This window comes from Punica granatum, chromosome 6, assembly GCF_007655135.1.
Source record: "Punica granatum isolate Tunisia-2019 chromosome 6, ASM765513v2, whole genome shotgun sequence".
NCBI classification, from domain to species: Eukaryota; Viridiplantae; Streptophyta; class Magnoliopsida; order Myrtales; family Lythraceae; genus Punica; species Punica granatum.
Genome location: NC_045132.1, coordinates 15,843,318 through 15,867,745, shown reverse-complemented (window position 1 = coordinate 15,867,745; position 24,428 = coordinate 15,843,318). Strand labels below are relative to the sequence as shown.

Here is a 24,428-nt window from a genome sequence, read left to right as displayed (position 1 = left end):
CCAATGTACCCATTTTATTTTTATGACGAGAACCTTAGACTCAATCCGAATTTGACATGAACAATATATATAAATACTCGGATGCCATCCATTACAGATATTTCAGATTGTATACGTATATATTAGGAATCTTGTATAATTGCTATTCGATATTTTAGGTAGTCACAGATATTAGGCCTAGAATATTTCTTGGTTTCCTTTTCTTGTAATATCAGTTGGGCTATTTATTGGTTGATCAACATAATGAATAATAAGTTGGATTAATCCAAATTTCACATGGTATCAGAGCGCCTACGCTCCTGAACCGATTGAAATTTTTCGACTTCAATATGTCTTATGTTAGTGATGATGAGAAGAGTCCGAGAATGGATTCTAACTCATCAAAGGGCAGAGAGGCAGGGGATGGCTCAATGAGGAGTGTTGAGGTCCCGCCGGTATATCGCCTTACGTCGTCAGATAGCACGGGAGCCTAAATAATCGAGTGCACCCTCAACGCCGACAACTATTTGACATGGTCACGGGCCATGTTGATCGCGTTACGGGTAAGGAACAAACTGCCCTTCATAGACGAGTCTCTCGAGCAACCGGGAGATGACAGTCCCCTCAGAGAAAGATGGGAACGGTGTAACTCCACGATCTTGGCGTGGATGTTTAACACCATGGAAGGCAGTGTTCAGGCCACCGTTGCATACGCCGTGGATGCTAAAAGCTTACGGGATGATCTCAAGGAGAGATATTCCGAGGGAAATCAATCTAGAGTTTTCCAAATCAAAATCGAAATTTGTCTTCTCAAGCATGACGGGCTGAGTGTTCGGGATTACTATGGTAAATTGAAGTTGTTGTGGGATGAGTTAGAGTTCTATTTAGAACACCCGGGTTATAGAAGTGGAGCGGGTGCCGTGATTGCTGCGCAACGAGATACGGAAAAATGTTTTCAGTTTCTGATGGGACTCACCTCGGATTTTAGCACGATTCGATCCACCATCCTCAGTATTGAGTCGATGCTGAACTTGAACAAGGTGTATAAAATGGTGGTGAACAAAGAATGGCATAAGCTGGTCTCGCGTGCACGAGAGTCGACTCCTGAATCGGCTGCATTTCTCGCCAAAGAAGACCTGGAACGGAGGCGAGGAGGAACTAGCAGAGAGTTGCAGGGTTTTTCAGGGGAGAAGACGATTTGCAGCAACTGTGGAAAAGTGGGCCACATGAGGAATTCTTGCTGGGCCCTCATTGGATACCCATCTTGGCACTCAAAATCCAAGCCCAATGGAAGGAAAGGGCCTGGACAGGACAGACAAAGTAGAGCGGTGGGCCGCGAGGGAGAGCCCAATTCCAGCGGGGCCCAGACCAGGCAAATGCAGTCCAGATGGGCCTAGGAAATGGCTCGCGGGCTGAACGTTTAGAGGCCCTTCCCGATGAGCAATTTCAACGATTGCCGTCCATGCTTTCACAAGACAATATGGATCCGAACCGGCTTGTTGGTAATGAATTTATTTTTGCAGACTTGCAGGATGAATGGATTTTGGACACAAGAGCTTCGAGACACATGACGGGGTGTCTTGAGAATTTCACGAAATCAGTTCCACTAAAGGGCGGAGCACCAGTATTTATACCGAACGGGGGCATAGTACAAGCCACCCGAATGGGAAATGTGATGATTGCAAACTTGATGGAAATTACTGACATGCTCTATGTGCCCACTTTCAATTGCAATTTAATTTCTATTGCACAATTATCAAAAGAGATGAACTGCCTCGTGACATTCTGCTGCAATTTATGTGTTATTTAGGACCGCATCTTGAGGAGGACGCTTGGAGTGGGTGAACTTTGAGGAGGGGTCTATCATCTGAGGCGAGTGGCCACTGCACCGCAAGTATGTCAGACAGTCATAGAAGGATCTACGGAGATATGGCATTGGAGGCTCGGTCATCCATCTCGCACGATGAAATTAAATGGTATTAATTTGGATTTTAGTGAAAGAAGTAATAAGGAGTGTGATGTATGCCTTAGAGCGAAGTAGACACGCTCACAATTTCACTTGAGTATGAATAAAGCCGAGTATTCGTTTCAGTTGATACACTGTGATTTATGGGGGCCATATAAAATTAAGGCTAGTTGTGAAGCCAATTACTTCTTAACAATTGTTGATGATTTTAGTCGAGGAGTGTGGTTATATCTGTTACGAGAAAAAATTGAAGCTCGGCGGTTTATTATTGATTTTTATAATTTAATTAAAAATCAATTTGGTCGCACAATTAAGATCCTAAGAAGTGACAATGGGATGGAGTTTTTGTCAAAGGAACTACGAGACTTTTTCTCTGCACATGGCATTGTGCATCAAACGTCTTGTACAGATACGCCGCAGCAGAATGGCAGGGTTGAAAGGAAGCATCACCACATCCTCAATGTTTCTCGGATACTCATGTTTCAAGCCTTATTGCCAACAAGGTTCTGGGGTGAATATGTCTCGACTGCTGTTCACTTAATAAATGTCACCCCATCATCATTGCTTGGTAATAAAAGTCCACACGAGGTATTATTCGGTAAACCACCTAACTACTCGAATTTACGAGTTTTTGGATCATTGTGTTATGCTCACACACGGACCAAGGATAAATTCGAACCGAGGTCTCGAAAATGCATTTTTATTGGGTATCCACATGAAAAGAAGGGTTGGCGGCTTTATGACTTAAAGAATCGACAAACGTTTGTGTCGAGAGATGTTCATTTTTGCGAGACCAATTTTCCCTTTGCCACGGAAAATGCAGAACCGAAGCAGGGGAGACAAGGTGGGCCATTGTTCCTAAGTGAGGCCTTGCCAACCAACACATATGAAGGGCCCGAACTCGGGCTATGGCAGCTCAACAAGCTCGGAAATGATGGGCTGCAGAGCAGCTCAAATAGCTCTCTAGAAGGGCAGCAACCCTTGGAGAAAGTTGAAAGGCCCAATCACGGCAAGCCCACAAAAAATAGTTGGCAGAGCAACCCAAATGATAATGGGCAGAAGCAGACAAGCCTGGAAAAGGAAGGAAGGCCCAATGATGGAAGTGGACCGAGTTCAGTCCAAGAGTCTTTTGAAATTGGGCGGACTGGGGCACATACGGGCCACCATAAAGGAAGAAAGAGTCCAAGGCCCAAAAATGGGGCCAGTCCAGATCACAAGATTTCAGAGACAGGCCGAACATAGAAGACTTTGGGCCGTTCGCTGGAAATAAGGGGGAGTGGCTCAGCAGAAATATTGGGTCGAAATTTGGAGGAAAAGGGGAGTCGGCCAATATTGGAAGAATCACTTAAAATGGATTCTTTTTTGGAAAATTCAAATTTGAATCAAGAGAGTAGTGACGAGGAAAAGCAAGCTTTGAGTATGGATAAGAAGGATGTCGTGCCAGAAGTAAATTTGCGGCGATCTGAGCGAACTTCTAGACTCCCCAAACGATTCAAAGATTTCATCGTTCATACTGCTCGCCATGAACCCCCCCTCCCCCGATTTACTCATCTCCAAGAGCTCCTCAGGTATGTCCTATCCCATTGAGAAGTATATTAATTATTCGGGTGTCTCTGACCAACACAAAGTATTTCTAGCTGCAATTGATTCTAACATAGAGCCCGCGTCATACCAAGAGGCCATCAAAGATCAAAGATGGAGAATGGCAATGGCGGATGAAATCCGCGCGCTAGAATTAAATAAGACATGGACAATCGAACAACTTCCACACGGTAAACGTCCTATCGGGTGCGAGTGGGTGTATAAGGTGAAGCGCTGAACTGATGGAAGCGTAGAACGCTATAAGGCTCGATTAGTTGCGAAGGGCTTTACACAGGTGGAAGGAGTAGACTATCATGAGACATTTGCACCAGTGGCCAAGCTGGCGACCGTGCGATGCTTATTGACGGTTGCAGCGGCAAGGGGGTGGCAAATCCATCAGATGGACATTAATAATGCCTTTTTACATGGAGAACAAAAAGGAGAACTAGATGAAGAAGTTTACATGGAATTACCTCCGGGTTTTTCCACGTCAAGGAGCGAAAATGTCTGTAGGCTTCGCAAATCTTTATATGGGCTACGTCAAGCATCAAGGATTTGGTTCTCGAAGTTTGCTGATGCACTCCGACATTATGGGTTCATTCAGTTTGGTGCGGATCATTCACTTTTCACTTTTACTAGAGGTACCATCTTTCTTGGCGTACTAGTTTATGTGGATGATTTAATCATAGTAGGCAACAGTTCTAGCCACTGTGATACATTCAAGGGCTATCTGGATAAGTGCTTTCGTATAAAAGACTTGGGGCCCTTGAAATATTTTCTTGGCATTGAAGTCACCAAAATGAACTCAAGACTTTTTCTAAGTCAACGGAAATATGTTCTTGATATTTTGAATGAATGTGGTATGTTGGCATCGCGTCCATCACATTTTCCTATGGAGCAGCATCATCGACTATCCACGAGTTCGAGTGACTTATTGTCAGATCCCGCCAAATACAGACGTCTGATTGTGAGACTTATTTATCTGACTATCACAAGGCCAGAAATTAGTTATTCTCTCCATATTTTGGAACAATATATGCAGGAACCGCGCCAAGACCATTGGGATGTTGCTATTTGGGTTTTTCGATACTTGAAACAATCTCCTGGTCAGGGAATTTTTCTGTGGCCTACTTCACTGGAGCTTGAAGTTTTTTGTGATTCAGATTGAGCAAGTTGTCTTTTGACCTATCGCTCAATTACGGGTTATTTCATTATGCTTGGAGGCTGCCCAGTCTCATGGAAAATGAAGAAGCAAACCACAGTTTCACGCTCATCCGCTGAAGCAGAGTATCGAGCTATGGCGGCAACTGTTAGTGAAGTCATTTGGTTACGGAGTCTTCTTTCTTCTCTTGGAGTACGTATGACCTCACCAACTCGGTTATTCTGCGACAATTAAGCAGCGTTGCATATTGCAGCCAATCCTGTATTTCATGAACGGACAAAGCACATTGAGATAGAATGTCACTTCGTTCGTGAACATCTCAAGTCAGGCGTCATGACTACAGACTATGTGCCTACAAGACTTCAACTAGCAGATATCTTCACAAAGGCATTGGGTCGAGATCGCTTCCGTTTCATCCTTTCCAAGTTGGGCATTCACAATCTTCATGCTCCAACTTGAGGGGGAGTATTACAGATATTTCAGATTGTATACGTATATATTAGGAATCTTGTATAATTGCTATTCGATATTTTAGGTAGTCACATATATTAGGCCTAGAATATTTCTTGGTTTCTTTTTCTTGTAATATCAATCGGGCTATTTATTGGTTGATCGACATAATGAATAATAAGTTGGATTGATCCAAATTTCACACCATCCAACATGCAACAATCCTTACTGAATTATGTAAAACTTCTGCTCAGCATGGAAATAAGTTTGTTATGTGCAATCCAAAAGATTAATACATTATAACATGAGAGCCAGATTATTTTGTTTATCCAAATTTTGCTCATCAACGTTCTGATACAAAAATTGACTGACTCGATATACTTGTGATCACATAAAATATATACGTGCTCTTAGAAATTCACACGGTTGACAACGGACAACGATGTGAACGGACTCTTCCATTTTCCGGACAAAGTAGACTAAGAAGAGGCACATTCTGCAATTTTCAATGACAAGCTGGTGCAATTTCCTGCTAGATTTGTAGGAAAATGACTCAATAGACAAGAAAAAGAGAGAAAAGAGAAGATCGATCTCAAATTTACATGGTAAATCCACTTAATCGATACACTACAATAGAAGGAATCTGGGGCAACCTAAAAAACAACATGGGGCGACCCTTTTTTGTGGTCGCCGCCCTAGGTCAGGTTAGGATAGACCTGGTGACTCTTTCCGAAAAGGGTCGCCTTAAGCTCGACCTAAGGCTACCTATAATGAAGGGTCGGGAAAAAATAGGTTGGCCAAGGCGTACTTGGGCCAACCTACATTTGGGTTGGCAAAGCCACGGTTTGGCCAACCCAAACTTTGAGTCGACAAAGCCTTGTCTTTGCCTCCCTTTTCAAGGGCGGTCTCAGGCTTGGCATACATACGTATATTCTGGCCACTGATGACAGGTTATTAACAAGTTGTCAGTTCATGAGAACAAATAATTTGTGCTGCTGACAACCGATTATTAACTTATTATCAGTTTATGAGGAAATTACCCAATCACTTTATGGCTGCAAGTTAATAGGTTGTTATTAGTATATGAGAAGGAAAATTAGCATTTAGATTTTGTTAACAAGCTGACACAAAACTGCGATATGGACAAAGATAATTACACATGAATTAAATCGACAACCGTAGTCTCTTCTTCGATAGATGGCATAGGAGGCATATCCCCGCACCGTACCCTCAACAAATGGCTTTGGAAAGCCATGTTTGCAGTGACCATCTTTCATTCATGGAGTTGCGTGATTGTAGCCATCACATGGTCCATGAATCATATGCTTAAGAACATCACAATGAAGCTGAGTATTCTTTGCATGCGGAGGGATTTCAGCCTGAACTACTCGGTCATAATCTTTTGGAGTTGAAAGTTTATCATCTGAAAATGTAATAAAAGATTTTTGGATCAAAACAGAAAAGCAATTAAAGTTGTAGGACTAAATGTTTGTTTTTCCATGTTTATATTCTTACAAATTGTTCTTTGTCTTTTTTTTTTGGCTTAATATAGTCAATGTTATGCGTTTTGTCCTCTCTATTCCTAGCTACTATCACATTTTCTGTGAAAAGCATATTTTTAGTTTGGAAACAATAATAAAATTACCAACTGCCCCATCCTACCTTTTGTACAGTCTTGATAGCCCACCGTCTTTGCTTTGTCTAAGTTAAAAACTGAGAAAGGAAAAAAAGAGAAAGGGGATAACTGGAGCTGAGAGTATAAGTAGAGCAGAAGGAAGCAGCGGGGCATGATAACAGCCATTAGGCCCCACTACCATCGTAGCAAAGGCATCGCATGGGGTCGGGGTGGCCATTGGCGTGCCCTTTCCCTCTTTTCCCTCTTCCATTTTCGATTTTTCATTTATAAATTATTAAATTTTTACCTTCTATATAAATAAAATGTCATATCAATTTCGTGAATGGGGAAGTTAACCGACGGATAAATCGCGTAATATTAAAAGAAAAAAGTTTAGAACAAAAGTGAAAAATAAAAGTGACTTTTTTAGTAAATGAAATAAATCATTACAGTTCTAATTAGAGGAATATAGTTCTATTAAGTATTAACCACAAAGTTTCAGCATCAACATGACTCCCTTTTACCGAGCTAAAAGGGAAAAATAAAACTTCTGCTTTCCTTTTTGGTGATTCAGAGAATGAAAGGAAGTTGGAAATGTCCCCATTTACTTTAAATCATGTGCAACGGCTCCCCAGACTTTCAAATTGGCTATATGAAGGCTATATGAACACGGAAGCCTTAAAACTATGCGAAAAGTTAAATTTAAATTCTAAATCTATAAATTTGGCTCAAAAAGTCCTAAAACTATGTGAAAAGTTAAACTTAAGTCTTAAATGTATCAATTTGGCTCAAGAAGTCCTAAACCTTTAATTTATTGGATACTTTCAGTCCTAAATCATAACCGAAAATTTAAAGTATCCAACGGACTAAAGGTTTAGGACTTCTTGAGCCAAATCTATACATTTATGACTTAAGTTTAACTTTTCGCATAGTTTTAGGACTTCCGTGTTTATTTTCCCCTTTAAATTTTAGCAACGTATCCCTAGTTGCAATTTATCCTTAATTATTAGGCAACTTATCTCTTCGAGAGCGTGCGCCACCAAATTACTCATTTTCTCCTAAAATTTACAATTAGCCTCCTTTAGCAAGTTATTGTTCTAGACTAACTCCGTTTAGTTTTAAAGAGACTATACATGTTTTTAATCAATATATATTTGTATATTATATTTCCTGCTACTAATTCCTTTTTCATGTTTTTCTATTAAATTCTGTCACAATTTCTTTTGTATATGCTTCCATTTGGTATTTTAGCTATAAGACCATAAAGCTAGCTGGTGATCTTTTTTCCGACTCCAATTTTGCGTCACCATAGAGCTAATATCCTACATGAGGATAAAAAAAAAAAGTGCAAATGCAAAACATCCTGAAATAAATCTTGTATTAATAGGTAAGGATATAATAAAATAAAAGTATATTTCAATTAAGTTCACTGGAGAGAAAAAGCATGCTTTCAATTAAAAGATATCAGTCTTGTAAATTGTGCTTTTATTGAGTCTTACAACAAAGGGGGGCCCGATGGCTTAAAAGTATACCATCATAAGGAATAATAAAGATACAGATATAGATGGTAATTTGCCAAAATCACTTGGAGCAAGAAGAAGGCCGATTGCAAATATCAACATTTGGGGTGCAAATTGCACCAAAAAATCAAAAGTTGAAATGGATCTCAATGATAATTATGATTTGTATTGAAGTCACGTCCCATCATTAATTGTTGGATGAACCAGTCGTTTTTGTTAGCTGAAATATGTATTCAAGGAAAAAGGGGTTAAGATGCAGTGAAAGGTTGCTCCCCTGTAATCAAGGGTTTTTTTTTTCTTTTTTACCTTAGTATTCGAAAGTATAACGGATCCCAACTAATCCAAAGTCGTATCTATTCATTGAGGGGTCAAGTTTTTCCAGCATGAATTTTCTCCCTTCACGAGATTCGAACTCATGATCTTGCTTAAAGAGTTTTGATTTTGATTCAGATTTAAAGTTGACTTCGTAATATGATTTTTTGTACCTCTCTATTTTCTATTTTCCATTCCTTTTCCCCTATCAAATTCAGAAGTCTTCCGGTTATAGCAAAATATCTATATCTATATCTAAATCTATAATATTATATAAAGTGGAGTTGTGGTGGACTCGGTCATATGGTTTCAAAACATCCGGATTGTTAAATGAAATTTTCTCGAATTTTTAATTTTTCTTTAAAAATCAAAATTTTTAATTTTTAAAATATATAGATGTAGATTTGTTGGATCAATCATTATTTTCGAGCTAGATGGACTAACATGAGGTGATAATACCGACCACATTGATGCTCAGACTAAATTCGTCGGTGCAAAATTACGCCTCATTCGAGTGCCCCTGTTTGCTTAATTACCTTGCGGGCTAATCCGAAGAGGAAGAGTGTAATTAGTTTTCCCACGTCGTAGCTAGTCAGTAAGAGCAGGTATATATACGGGCACATGTTATCCGAGACCCAGTTTGACGATCCATGCTGACACGTGACGATGGGCATTTAGAGCAGTGGTCCCATATCAGGATATATTAAAAGAAAAACCCTTGATCTAGAATAATAAGAATGCGTAGTAAATTTTTGTGTTATTTTGAGTTAGATATGTTGAGGCTGTTAATCCTACGTGGAAAAAAATGAATGAATATCAATGGATTTATATGAGACTTTGAGTGCTATCAATTATCAGATTGATCTTTTAAGTTAAAATGTATCAAAGTTTATATAAGTCGAATGAAAATTTAATAAGATAGAGGTTTTAAATAATATTATAGGAAATTCTAACTAAACCACTTGACCGATTCAATTGAAATTTTTTCGCAGATAGCATAGATAATCTCAGCCTGTTAGTTGAGACAATCGTATCCGATCATTGGCTTTACACTTAAGGCGCCAACCTCTGCCAGAGACCAACCTACTTATGAGATGGGACTCTCAAACGATGTCCACATATAAATTCATGCCTTAAAAGTCCTTGTCACAGTCTTCATCTCCCAATTGAATAGTCCTCCTCCATTATCAAAGGACTCAAAGCCCCCCGTACAATTTCATCGCAATCCCAAAATTCACTTCACGCACACATCCTTAAGCCTTAGCCATGGCCGGGGAAACCTCTACTCAACCTCCGCCGGCTTCAGCCCTGTCCGAATGGAAGTATGATGTGTTCGTGAGCTTCAGGGGTGAGGACAAGAGGAAGAGCTTCATGTCCCACCTCTTCCGTGCCTTTGAGCATGCCGAGATCAGTTGCTACCATGACGTCGACTGGGACCAATGTGGTCGCATCGTGGGGCCGATGCTCTTGGAAGCGATCCGCGTCTCAAGGATTGCCCTTGTTCTCTTCGCCACCCATAACTCCAACTCTAGGCGGTGCCTCAACGAGCTCGTCGAGATAGTGAACTGTGATGGGCAGCTGTATAGAGACCACGGCCACATGGTGGTCCCGATCTTCTTTGACGTGGAGCCAACGGACGTCCGGAGGCAGCAAGGGGAGGTCGGGAGAGGGTTAGAGAGCAGTGCGGCCGAGCAAGGGGAGGCCAAGGCGGCTGCCTGGCGGGCTGTGGTCGATGAGGAAGGGAACCGATCGGGCACCTTTAACCTCCTCCAACTCGTATATATTCATATTTTGGGTAAATTGCAATATGCAAATATTCCCACTCTGTCAAATTTCTTGGCCTTTTTTTTGGCCTAATAAATTCCATTACTTCTGAAAATTACGGGGAAGAAAACAAATCACTTCATATTCCTCAACCTTTGGCTGTTTTTTTTTACTTTAATCCTAGATTATATTTTCGATTAACCTTGTCCTCAATGTTACAATGTTTGTTTACTTTAGTCTTATACTATTCTATTAGGGGAAGAAAAAAGCCAGTGAATTCGGATAGGGGTCGTGCTGGCCATTCCAATTGCCCAACCCCTCTCTCCAAAAATTAAATCTTATATGAAGAAAATGTGAAATTAATTTTCTTTTCTTTTTTTTAATGGAAGAGTTTATGTACGGCGAAAGTGAAAAAAATCGTAAGGTTGAAAATCAAAGTAGTTTTCCTAATCTGCCCCAAAAGTGGCTTAGGGTCACACTAAAATATCTCCACCCGAATAAAGTTAGTGTAGTTTGTTGATACCCCCGAACTAAAAAAAACAAAACAGGCATTTGTAAAAAAAAAAAGGGGGCTTATTATTAATTTATAAGATCTGGATTTGGTCATTGAGCTTTTATTGTCTTTCCAATTTCATCCTTGAGTGCACTAATTCCTATTTCTTGTGCACATGATATATGCTATGATACAGCCACGCATTTAGTAGTATGAATATTTCTACTGTGCAACTATCAGCTAATCCTTTTGTCGCATCAACATCATCAGGGATGAATCATTGCTCATTGAGAAAATTGTGGGGCAAATCTTTAGCAAGTCTGCCTTTAGGAATTCACCTTAGTTCATAAAAGACAAAGTCGGAATAGATGACAATGCGACCGCTGTGATTTCCTTGTTAGACATCAGCTCATCTCACGATGTGCGCGTCATCGGTTTATATGGGACCAAAGGGATAGGCAAGACAACCTTGGTAAGACTTGTATGCAGCCGTGTTTACAGCAAATTTGAAGGTGTGAGTTTCCTGGAAAACATCGGAGATGCAAAAAAAGGAGATATTATTAAGTTCCAGTAGAGGCTCCTCAATGATGTCTTGAAGGTAAAACACTTGGCATTGGACGAGCAATATTCGAACCGCAACCTTGGTCTGATGAGGGATAAGTTGTGCAACAGGAAGGTACTTCTTGTACTGGATGACGTGAACGAGAAGAATATAGTGACATTACTTGCGGGTGGATGAGGAGGATTGCTTGCTCATGGAAGTTGAATCTTAATGACCACAAAAGATGAGTCGTTGCTGGATGATCTTAAAGTGGACTGCAAGTGCATGGTCTCAGGACTCGGCGAAACAGAATCACTCCAGCTCTTCGGTCATTATCCGTTCGACGACGAAGATGGTGACCAAGAAGGTTGTGAAAAATTGTCCAGGAATCTTGTTCACTATGCAGGAGGGCTCCCATCAGCCATTATAACTCTCGGCACTTGGCTTTTCGAGATGAAGAAAGATCAATGGAACAAGTTGTTGCAGCGGTTAGAACGAAATCCTATTTTAGACTATACCGGAGAATGTTTAGAAAATGTGGACTCATTTCTCCATCCTTCTGAATCCGTGGTTGGGCCATGTGGAAAGCATGGTGGGTCTTCCTTCGACAATAAAGCTTATAGTGGCATAAGGCAGATGGAGATTGCCGTGCTCAGGCCGGTTGTTGGATCTATCCGCATCGGCTATGATCATAACGGATGTCTCGTACGTTCATGCAGGCAGGGTGAATCCCATGAGGGCCAAACTTCTACGGTTAGTTCATTAGATACTCTGGCATTGTTAATTCCTTTACTCAAGGCAGTGGGAGTTGATAGAAACATGTGTCTATCTATCTATATATTCGGTAGGTTATATAATTCATTCCGGATTTTTATATCATATACGTCCTGTGGACTATATAATTGGTTTAGGAAACTAATGTTATTTTTAACGCAACTTCTACAATTTTGACTACGTGGCTAAAGTTTGAAATTGGAAATACCCAAGATAGCATTGAGGTTTAACGGAGATACTTGTCCTGATTAGAGATCATCCCGCCAGTGGAAAGTCGATATTTGCAGGCAATGTAGGGTATAAAAGTCCCAATATAATATGTCCGAACATTGAAAACACGTCTATAAAGACCATGACAAATGAGAAATATCGTTTGAGAAGAGTGGTATTGCTTGCCTAAAATCAAGAGGTTTCATGTTAAATTCTTGCCAGTAGAACTATTTATACTCTTTTACGTACATTTTCCTCTCCTAGCTTCTAAATCTCCCTTATAATTTGGAAAAAAGAATATCTTTCAAAGTATTTTGTCTTTTTTATTTTTGAAGGATTCCTGAAATTTCAGAATTTCTAATATAGAACACTGGAATTTTAGTCATAGTTTAGACACCACTTTTCCATTTGGTAAAATTGGTCCCTATAACAACTTTTGACATTGGCCTCGGCATCGCTTTACTTAAAGAAAAAAAATTTGACATCTTTGAATCCTTTTATTTTCGATCGTCTCAGAGCTATTTTATTCCCCTCATCTTTTTTTCTTTGATAAGTGGCGGGCCAAGGGCTATGCGGGCAAATGGGATTGGAGCCTATGGCCTCATGGACTATCCACACACACATCCCATTTACTTGCACTGACCATTAGGGCTTTATCTTAGTCGATTTCAGTAGATACCAATAATACATTGCACTTACTATCCGATTCAACCTAGGATTAACTAAATGATCGAGAGATGGAAATCCTAAGGAAATATGTCAAAATCTAATTTTTGAAATAGATCAATCCGAGATCAACAATATCTTATGAGAAGAATGAATTGGAAGTTTAAGGTAAACCATTATTTCTATTTTTTTTTTTTGGGGTAAGGGTAAACCATTATTTCTTTATTATTATTCATTCTTTTCTCTTTAATATTTGGATTGATTGTGTTGTTATCTTTATCCAGCATTTTAGAATCGGTTCATCTTCGTGACTTCATGCGATCTAAATCTGAATCAATAGATTCAGGCGAATTTTTTTACTTTGCTACTTGTCAATTTTTCTAATACACGAGATGAGACTCTGTTATCATGCTGCGCTCTCGAGCGAGCCGGGAGCTGATGATATTGATGAACGTATGGGAACTTCTTGCAGGTTACACTAGATTACCCAGACGAATATTTGACTTCAATCTCCGGCTGTACAAACACTGATATCAGCATTATTTAGTCACTCTCGATCCATAGTAACCGGAGGAAATATGGACCATTTGGTGTGAAAAGAGGAGAATCGATTGAATTGAAGGTGATAATCTTTATTGATGTGACAACCGTATATATACAAAATAACTCATTGATACCTACGGTAAGTAAATCAAAAAGGATACTGTATAAACTATACAAAGAATATCCTAAGAATATCCTAGAATATCCTAAGAATACAAGAAGATTCTAATGTAACAAATCTCGGAGAATATGTGGAAATATCTCGGAAATCATATATGTGGAAATATCTCGGAAATCATGGCATATCCCGTAATACTCCCCCTCAAGTTGGAGAATGAGGATCCCGAATTCCCAACTTGCGAAGGAGTAAATGAAAGCGATCTCGACCGAGAGCTTTAGTGAACAAATCTGCCAACTGTGAATGTGTCGATAAATAAGCTGTAGAAATAATGCCTGACAGTATATGATCCCGGATAAAATGGCAATCGATCTCAATATGCTTGGTTCGTTCATGGAATACAGGATTTGCCGCAATATGTAGAGCGGCTTGATTATCGCAATACAAGAGTGTAGGTCCAGGTATTGTGACGCCCAAAGAAGATAAAAGACTACGTAACCATATGACCTCACTAACAGTTGCTGCCATAGCTCGGTACTCAGCTTCTGCATATGATCTGGAGACTGTGGTTTGCTTCTTTGTTTTCCATGATACTGGACTACCACCAAGTGTGATAAAATATCCGGTGACTGATCGTCTAGTCATTGGACAGCTAGCCCAATCGGAATCACAATATGCTACTAAATCCATGGAAGCAGGTCGTAAGAATATTCCCTGTCCCGGTGAGCATTTGAGGTAACGAATGATCCTTAATGCTGCATCCCAGTGATCCTTTCGTGGGTCCTGCATGAACTGGGAGAGGATGTGAACCGAGTAAGACAACTCAGGACGAGTTATGGTCAAATAAATTAGACGACCGATCAGACGACGGTATCTAGTCGGTTCTGATATTGGAGAGCCCGAGTCCGATGATAGACCATGACGTTGTTCCATAGGAAAGTAGGAGGGCTTCGATCCAAGTAAGCCGCACTCATTGATGATGTCGAGTGCATATTTCCTTTGATTAAGAAATAAGCCCTTCTCCATGCGGGTTACTTCTATCCCGAGAAAGTATCTTAAAGACCCCAGGTCTTTAATGCGAAAATGAGTATCAAGATATCTCTTAAGAGATGTACAGTCTTCAGAACTATTCCCAACGACAATCATATCATCCACATAGACTAGTACCGCAAGAAATTTCTTATCCCGCTGTAGTGTAAAGAGAGAATGATCGGCTTCAGACTGAGAGAAACCATAATTGCGTAGGGCACTCGTAAACTTAGAGAACCAATTGCGAGACGCTTGGCGAAGACCATAAAGAGATTTCTGAAGACGACACGCATAACCTGGGCGTCGATGAGAAAATCCCGGGGGTAACTTCATATATACTTCCTCTTCAAGTTCCCCATGAAGAAATGCATTATGGACATCTAGTTGATGCATTTCCCAATTATTAGTTACTGCGAGAGAAAGCAGAACACGTACCGTAACGAGCTTGGCGACGGGTGCAAAAGTTTCATGAAAATCCACACCCTCTATTTGTGTGAATCCTTTTGCTACAAGACGAGCCTTGAAACGTTCAATGCTGCCATCCGCATGACGTTTAATTTTGAAAACCCATTTGCAACCAATGGGTTTCTTGCCTTCGGGAACTGGTTCTATTCGCCAAGTATTGTTAGATTCCAAAGCTCGTATTTCAGCCTGCATAGCATTACGCCATCGAGAATCTTGTACTGCTTCTTGGTAGGATCGAGGTTCAACCTCATGGTCCAATGCCGCAGTATATGCAAAATGATAATCAGTAAATTTCGAATATGATAGACATGGCTCAATTGAATAAGACTTACCCGAGAAAGTCGATGAAGTGGGTGTGCTCGAATTGGAGAGGGGGGGCTGAATTTCAACTGTATGGCAAAGAAAATCCTTGTGCCAACTGGGAGGATGTCGATTTCTGTCTGATCTTCGTAACTGAATATTCTGATTAGCTGGAGTACTATCAGCATGGGTAGGAGAAAGAGGCCCAAAATCCATGGGCTGAATCAGTGGACTGTGTACAGAGAAAGGAAGCTGGGCCGCAGAAGGAAGAAGCTGGGCCTCGGAGGAAGTGATCCGGGCCTCGGAGGAAGAGAATTGGGCCTCAGAGGAAGGGAGCTGGACTGCAGGCCGAGCTGGAATATTCTCCAGTTCTGCGGGCCGATGATCAGAAGAAACGGGCTGGACTGCTGAATTAACTTCGGGCTGGGCATGTCCTGATTCATCATTGGGCTGAACTGATATGAATTTATTTTCTAGCTCATAATTCTCCCCCTTGCTTCCATAATCTGAACCGGGCACAAAATCCAAGAACAAGGGTGTGTCATTCTTGTCAATAATTCTATTGTCCAACCTCTCTTGAGAAAAAGGAAATGTGTCCTCAAAAAATTTCACATCCCTAGAGACAAATATTTCTCGTGTTTTCAAATCATATAAGCGCCAACCCTTCTTACCGTATGGGTATCCCACGAAAATACACTTACGTGATCTTTCTCCAAATTTGTCTGTTACGCTTGACCTATTATGTGCGTAGCAAAGACAACCAAATACTCGTAGGTGAGAATAATCAGGTGGTTTATTGAATAACATCTCAAACGGAGTTTTACCCGATAAAATCGATGATGGCGTTATATTGATGAGGTATGCAGCAGTGGTTACACATTCTCCCCAAAATCGTGTTGGAAGACTTGCCTGAAATAAGAGTGCCCGTGCCACGTTTAATATGTGGCGATGTTTCCTTTCTACTCGCCCATTCTGTTGTGGAGTATAGGAACAGGAAGTCTGATGTATGATGCCACGTTGTGAGAAGAAATTTTGTATTTCTTTGGAGAGAAATTCCGACCCATTATCAGTCCGAAGAATTTTCACTGATCTTTCAAACTGATTTTGTACCAGATTGAGGAATCCAATTAGGTTATATCTGGCCTCGGCTTTATCACGTAAAGGGTATATCCAAATAGCTCGACTATAATCATCAACAATCGTCATGAAGTAATAAGCCCCAGAAAGTGATTTAATTTTGTATGGCCCCCATAAATCACAATGAACTAATTGGAATAAATAGCTCGCTTTATTGAGACTTATTGGAAATGGAGAACGAGTTTGCTTTGACCTATAGCAAACATCACAGTCCTTATGACAACTGGAATTAGATGTAATACCCTTAAAAATAAGACGACGTGACGGGTGCCCCAAACGGTTGTGCCAAAGCTCATTATTTTCAAATGTGACTGCGGAAGCTATGACTGACGATGATGACACACGCCGTAAATAGTAGACCCCCCCGACCATTTCACCCACTCCAAACGTCTTCCTCGTGGTGAGGTCCTGTAATAAGCACATGTCACCATGAAAAATCACCCGACAATTAGAATCAGTGGATAATTGAGCAACTGATATTAAATTGCACTCAAAAGATGGAACTAGTATGACATTCGATAAATTGAGATCCCCAGCGATATGAATGTTTCCTTCCTTAGTGGCAAGAATAGAATTGCCATTAGGAAATCGAACCCTGAAATTCTCAATAAGTCGACTAGAATTAAATAAGTCAACCCTTCCTGTCATGTGGCGCGAAGCACCCGTGTCAATAATCCATTGATCATCTGGATTAATGGAAATTAATTTATTACCGACAAGAGGCTCAGCTGAGTGATTATCTCTTCCGACTATGTCAAGAAGCTTCTCGAACTGGGCTGTGGACAGCTCTGAAATTTTGCTGGGCTTCGGACCAGAGCTGGCGGCCTGGACTGCATTTGAACGGGCCTGCAGATTACTCTGCCCAGTCGCTGCATAACTCGGCCCATGTTTCTTTTGCTGCTTGGACCCGCCTTTGCCTTTGCTCCTGGGCTCCCAATCCGTGGGCTTTCCGTGAAGTTTCCAGCATGTGCTGCGAGTGTGGCCCATTCGGTCACAGTGATCACAGTAAGGTCGTCCTCCCGATCGTGCGTTGGGTTGATTTGTTCCAGCTCCCTCCTTGACATAATAAACTGCTGCCTCTGGTCCCGACTCATGTCCACGAGCCACAATCTTTTGTCGCTCCTCATGAATCACCATGTAATAAATTTTGTTAAGAGAAGGAAGTGTATCAAGACTCAGGATATTGGAGCGCACCATACCGAACTCCGGGTTGAGCCCCATGAGAAATTGATATGCTTTTTCTTTCTCGCGATGTGAAGTCACGAATGCTGCCGCCGCACAAGTACAAGTAGGAGCCGTGAGAAAATTCTCTAGCTCATCCCACAAGACTTTGAGATTGGAATAATACTTTGCGACGGTTTCACCTTCCTGTCTCATCAGACATAAACGAGATTTCAATTCATATATCCTTGCTTCGTTACCTTCCGAAAACCTCTCTTTGAGGTCATCCCAGAGAGTCTTCGCATTTTCGATACATGCGACACTCGATTGCAAATCTTGATCGAGAGTATTGGTTATCCACGCCACGACCATCGAATTGCACATGATCCATTGCAATTCATTGGCATCTCCCTCAGCTGGTTTTTGTACTGAGCCATCGATGAACCCAAGCTTATTCTTTGCTCGAAGTGCATTAGTCATTAGCCTGGACCAAGTGAGATAATTCTCACCATTCAAAGTGCAGGCGATGATCTTGATTCCTAGCGCATCGGATGAGGTGACAGTATAAGGTGAAACAGCGATGATGGATCCCATTCCTACTCCAGTGTTTGCTTCCATGGGATAATTGGAGAATAAGAAACGAATATCAACAAGGATTTGATCGGTTTCAAGGCTTTGAATCTCTGATACCATGTGAAAAGAGGAGAATCGATTGAATTGAAGGTGATAATCTTTATTGATGTGACAACCGTATATATACAAAATAACTCATTGATACCTACGGTAAGTAAATCAAAAAGGATACTGTATAAACTATACAAAGAATATCCTAAGAATATCCTAGAATATCCTAAGAATACAAGAAGATTCTAATGTAACAAATCTCGGAGAATATGTGGAAATATCTCGGAAATCATATATGTGGAAATATCTCGGAAATCATGGCATATCCCGTAATATTTGGCCATGAAAATGGGAATCCTTTCTCTTTTCGTGATAAACAAATTAAGGACGGAAAGATACTCGGATTCTTCGAGAAGTGTGGCTCCTATGTCAATTCTATCGGAGCATATATTGGGCCAATTTCACTTCCACACCCATTCAAAACCATAGGTCCATTTGGTAACCGGGATCGAAATTCTTGGGACGACGGAAAGCATCCAGACATAAGGCAGATCGATGTGGTCTTTGATACAGAAGTTGAGTCTATCAGCATCATTTACGACAATCATGGTCACCACACAATTCCCTTCGCACACGGTGAAAATGGTGGAGGCAAATTCTACTCGGTATGTTGTCTTAGTGCATATTAGATGAGCTGCTCACTTTTCCATCTGTATACTAATGTTGATTTGCGCTTATAAACTGCTAATAATAAGGAATAATGTGACGTAAATGACTTAGATGTATGTTTCATGCTTTTCCTAGGTTAGGTTGGCCTATCCGTATGAGTACTTAAGATTGATCTCGGGCTACCTGAGAGAACATCTTGGCAAACTCATTCTACAGTCAATCTCATTCAACAGTAACACGAGAAAGTATGGACCATTTGGTCGAGAGGTTGGGATACCATTCAGTGGTCCTTCAACCGGTGGCAAGATTGTGGGATTCTACGGAAGCTGCAATGGCCATCTTGATTCCATTGGAGCGTATCTTGAACCAGTTTCTCACAAACATCCTATGAGAACTGTCGGACCTTTCGGAGGTAACGGTGGAAGCCCTTGGGATGATGGGCAGCATATCGGTTTAAGGCAAATCATTATCAGGTACGGAGATGTGGTTGATTCCATTAAATGCGTATACGATGGCAATGGAACCTCTTTGGAAGGATTGAAGCATGGTGCAGATGGTGGCCTCCTGTTAGCACCTCATTTTAGCTCACCAATTCAAGCAATGCATATGAGCAATGATTCAGGCCCTGACTTGAGCATTGATGCAGAAAAGCGTTCGATAGAGCAGCAAATTGCTCTTCATCCTCAAGTCAACAAAAACAGGCAGATGATTCAAGCATACGACAGAAGAGTATACAGAATATTCTAACAACATACAGAGCAAACAGGGAGCCTAAAAGGTATCCAAACCGGTGTTTTCAGAATACATCGCCGACAGTGTTATTTTCTGCTGATTCGCTCGATCATCAGAAAATATCCAATATTGGACTCCAAAAATCCCTCACTGCACCAAATAGATGAAAAGTGTCTCTGAACACATTTCGCAGATCATCTGCTCTATACATAACAACTTTCTGCATACAGATAACTTTTCCGTGGGAGTTCAAAAACGTCAATTCACCAGAGAAAAGTTAATGCCCGCTGTCAGATGCAGTCACATCCAACAATTACACAGAGCATGAGCATTGCTTCGAATCGTCTCTCGAAAGTCACACAGACTTCTCGAATGGCTCCCGAGCGGCAGAACAAATATACCTTTCAACGAAAAATTATCTGGAGACTGGTTTGACAGAGCATCGGCAAGCCAAGTTAGTCATGTATTGCCCCAAAAACTACAGCGGACATACGCAATTGGGCAAATCAGACTGCAATATCTCTTTTAGTTTCCCGAATGACCTCCAAATGGCAGAAAAGACCGTTTTCAACGGAAATTCATAACCGAAGGTCCTTTGGTAGAAACTTGACGTCAGATAGTTGGCCAGTACAGTGCTACACATTCCAAGGCTTAGTGTGAAATTCTCAGATGGAATTGCACAATTCATCTAGGCCCACAGAACAATGCTTTTAGGGTCTCAGATGCAATTTTTCAATCCTTAAGGGTCTGTGCTCAACGAACAGAGATCATAGCGATCTTCAAATCATCCAAGCAACTCATAAAGCATTATGAGAAATTCGGTTTCGGACCTCTAGGACATTTCCAGCCTCACATTGTCAATACCGGCTTATTAGTCAATTATTCGGTCTGATTGACAATACACGTCAAAATGACAAATGTGGAATGCAGACATGGGATACGCATTCAAAAACGGCTAACTTTGCTCTAATCGACTAAAACGAGCAAAACCGGCTTCCGAGCCAAAAAACCACACAAACATTCTTTTAGGCAAAATGGGCAATTTTGGGCTCGTTTGAACCGTTTTTGCGCGCACAATGACAATTTGACGTTTGTTTGAGCCACGAACCTCAAACACGCGACCAATTGAGACCCGAACTTTGTCCCGAACTTCCCTCATGACCCGTGGAGCCCACGGTTTGCCCTAGGGCAGCCACAAATTGTCATAGCCGCCCCTCCCTTGCCATCTTCCTCATTAAACCAAGAAGCCAACTTGTCCTTGCCTTATCTTCTTCAAAAATATCTAAGTCTTCTACTTCAACACTCTACCATCACCATCCATCCATTAATGCTTCATTCAATCAAAATCCCATCCTAATTCTCTTAAAAATTCGGATCCCTTAAGCATCCCCCTTAATCACACTTTGCTTGCACTAATTTAGTCATTAAGCATGCATATGTATAGCCTAAGTCATCTTCAAGCACACACGCACATTTTGCATTTTCTTCAAGCTCAAACACTCCCAAAACTCCAGCAAAAACCGCAACACTTTCAGCAAGCTTCAGCTCAAGCAAATACCAAGCTAGAACACGAAAGACTTAAGTCGGAATCATGGTATTTACCATTCCGGCTTAAATCCAAACTTCACCAAACTTCATATTCCACATTTTTTCGACCCCCTCTATCCATTTTCGAGCTTAGATTTTACCCTAAATTAAATAGAATAACTATCTTCCCACTAACTCTACTTTTCTCTCTCTCTCTCTCTCTCTCTCTCTCTCATTCTCTCTTCCTCTACTCAATCTGCTTTCTTTTCCCCTCTCTCTTTTTTCCCCTCTCAAATTGCATACAAGCCAAAATTTTCTTTATTAATTTCATTAATTGAATTTTTAATTAATGATTTTGTATCAGTTCCTTATTAATAAAAAAGACTGTTACATCTAAAAAATGCATTATACTTTAATAGATATCTTAAGAAAAAAACTTTTACGTAACACAGTGTGTATTGCATGTCTGACTCTAGTTTAAATAAAACTGAAGCGTAATAAGAAAGTATCATATTTTTTCCTTATATATTTAGCTCATAGTTGTGTGACCTTTTGAATGATGCAACCTCCACATCCCTTAAACAAAAGATAAAGAAAGACGACTAGTTTATCTAACATTTTAACGTGATTTTTCCAAATTTCCCAAGGAAACTAGGATATAGGGCTTGTTGCATTGTCTTTCGAACTATTTTCCTCGCTGGATTTATTTTATGAAATGTTAGAAAACTGAAGGGAAAATTGCTATGCTCACTAATGTGAAACGACATGCCAAGTAATAAAGAGCATAAATACACTTAAGTAACAATCAATCTTGATAGATCTTCTGTTGTTGATTTTAGTTTATTGTCCAATCCAGCAATGAAGATATGGCCAAAATTCAATTGTAATTATTGTCTACTACACTATAAATAATTTCATCCAAAGAAAAGACTACACTCAATAAGCTGGAATTGGTCCATAAAGTTAATTATTCTTTTCACCGAGAAGCCGAAAATAAATGATTTCGAAAATTAATATGTTTGATTTTCCTATAAATTAATTTTAAACATATGATATGAGTACAAATAATTAGCCGATGGAAAAATAGTTATTGTAAAATATTGACCTCCATAAGTCATATAATTTTTAAGGTTAAATTTTTCTACAGGTCGAATTGGATTATCCAGATGAGTATTTAACTTCGATATCTGGCTATACGGGTCAATGGGATTTAATGCTTCTCGTCAACGATCGCTATATGGATAAATTTAGTTCAACGCATCTCGTCAACTCGTTGACGTTTCACAGCAGCCGAAGAGTGTATGTCCATATGGGAAGCAGCAAGGTACGTACTTCTCGTCCCCGCAAAATATAGGAAAAATAGTTGGGTTCTTCGGAAGATCCGGCATATATCTTGATTGTATTGGAGCATATTTTGCACCGGTCTAATGACTGTAGGACCAAATGGAGGTGAAGGTGTGGAATGCCGTGGGATGATGGAGTGTGTATGGCAAGTCGTTCTTGTTACCGAACAGTCAGTGATGCATGGCATATGTTGTAGTGAGGAATATATCTACCGTACATGCTGGTCATGGTGGATGTTCGTATATATGACATGCATGAAATTTCTAGGCCATCATGACATTGGCCGAGATATAATTATGCAGAAATTTGGTCGAAAATTTTGATCGTTAAGCAACTTCTTCATTCTTCATTCAAAAGGAGAAATAATTATGACAATTCTCCTTTTCCTTTTCGCCGGATACTGGGTTTCATACCAAAAGAAAAAAAGAAAAAGAGAGAGAAATGTTCCTACCCAAAAAGAGGAGAAATATGGTCCTGAGATGTTTCTCATATTTAATTTATTTTACAAATTGGAGAAGGAAGTGGTTAAAATAACATTCCTATTTCTGAAAATACCCATCACAAGGAGAAAGTAACTTTTTTAATCTCTTCATCTGCAAAGAATTCTTGATGTGAAAATCCAAAGACAATGGACTAATCTTTGAATAGGAAAAAGCAAAAGAAACATCTTGTTCTTTCCCCTCTCAAACTTGTTTTTTCCCCTCACCGTTCCCTCCCTTTTGAACTCTCCCTCATCAACAATTTATTTTATATTTTAGTTTGTACTATTATTTAATATTAAATTAGCAAAAATATTCTTTAAGCCTCTATAAGATAATGTATATACATGAAAAATTATAAAAATAATTATATCTTAAACAAACGATAATAAAAGGTGCTAAGCACGGGCAAGGCTCTTTTCTATATCTCTATATATCAATCCATATATTCTCCTACTTGAACACATGAATCGTGGCTTTAATATTGATTTGCAAACCCCAAATGGTGGCCCGCGTGGGATTTATTCAATCTCAATATCCATGATACCAATGTTGAATTTTCAACGAATTTACAAGGATATGGACTCATTTCTAATAAAAAATTAAATTAGTAGGTGATTGTACCTAATTTTTATATTGAAATGAATTTCTTTATGTAACCAATCCTTAATTAATAGTTGCTAACACCCGGCTTTATATTCGAAGAAAATTGCACCACTCTTAATATTAGTTATTTAGACAAAAACCATGCACGATGCACCATATGAAGTAATTTAAATAAAATTTGACAAATTAATCATTTAACTAAATGCAATATATTATATGAGGTTTATACATATGAAAGATCAGAATTAAAAGTCAAATGGACTTACAGATTAAGTGATTCTTCTTGTTCTAGAAATCCATAAATAATAGGAATTATGAAGTATCAATACAAGATTAAGGGGGCAAAAAAAAGGGAGAGAGAACTTAAGAAGGGGAATAATAATATGAACAAGCACAGAAAACTCTATTCGCATAATTGAGTTCAATATTTTTCTATTTTTAACTAAGAATACGGGCCACTGCAACCGCCCATTTTTATATAGACAAATATTCTGAAATCCTTTGTTATTCTTTTGTCAACTCGCCAGAATAGTCGTTAATTGGCTGAAATTAGTGACATTTTTGAGATAAGGATGTCTCACGTATTTGTTTTTGAGAGCCACAGAGGTCCCATCCAGTGATAGACGCATCTAGGGTGGGCATGAAATGGGACGAAAAAATT

The 24,428-nt window shown here is 39.9% G+C and overlaps 2 protein-coding genes across 3 annotated transcripts; both read left to right on the top strand.

Annotated features, from left to right (window-relative positions):
• Positions 1-9,726: 9,726 nt before the first annotated feature.
• LOC116211522 (disease resistance protein TAO1-like) lies at positions 9,727-13,649 on the top strand. Of its 2 annotated transcripts, XR_004157683.1 has the most exons (3): positions 9,727-10,380; positions 11,113-12,136; positions 13,506-13,649. XR_004157683.1 is itself a non-coding variant. In XM_031545956.1 (2 exons), exons 1-2 carry the CDS (start codon positions 9,852-9,854, stop codon positions 11,190-11,192), a joined length of 609 nt encoding a protein of 202 aa, XP_031401816.1. In that variant the 5' UTR covers positions 9,727-9,851; the 3' UTR covers positions 11,193-12,381. The 2 variants fall into 2 exon arrangements, 1 of the variants encoding a protein (XP_031401816.1); XM_031545956.1 differs by lacking the exon at positions 13,506-13,649 and having other exon boundaries at positions 11,113-12,381.
• A 5,078-nt stretch (positions 13,650-18,727) lies between these two features.
• Positions 18,728-20,121, top strand: LOC116212196 (jacalin-related lectin 3-like). The gene is made up of 2 exons (XM_031546765.1): positions 18,728-19,075; positions 19,215-20,121. The coding sequence occupies exons 1-2, from the start codon at positions 18,728-18,730 to the stop codon at positions 19,824-19,826; spliced, it is 960 nt and encodes a 319-aa protein (XP_031402625.1). The 3' UTR covers positions 19,827-20,121.
• Positions 20,122-24,428: the final 4,307 nt, after the last annotated feature.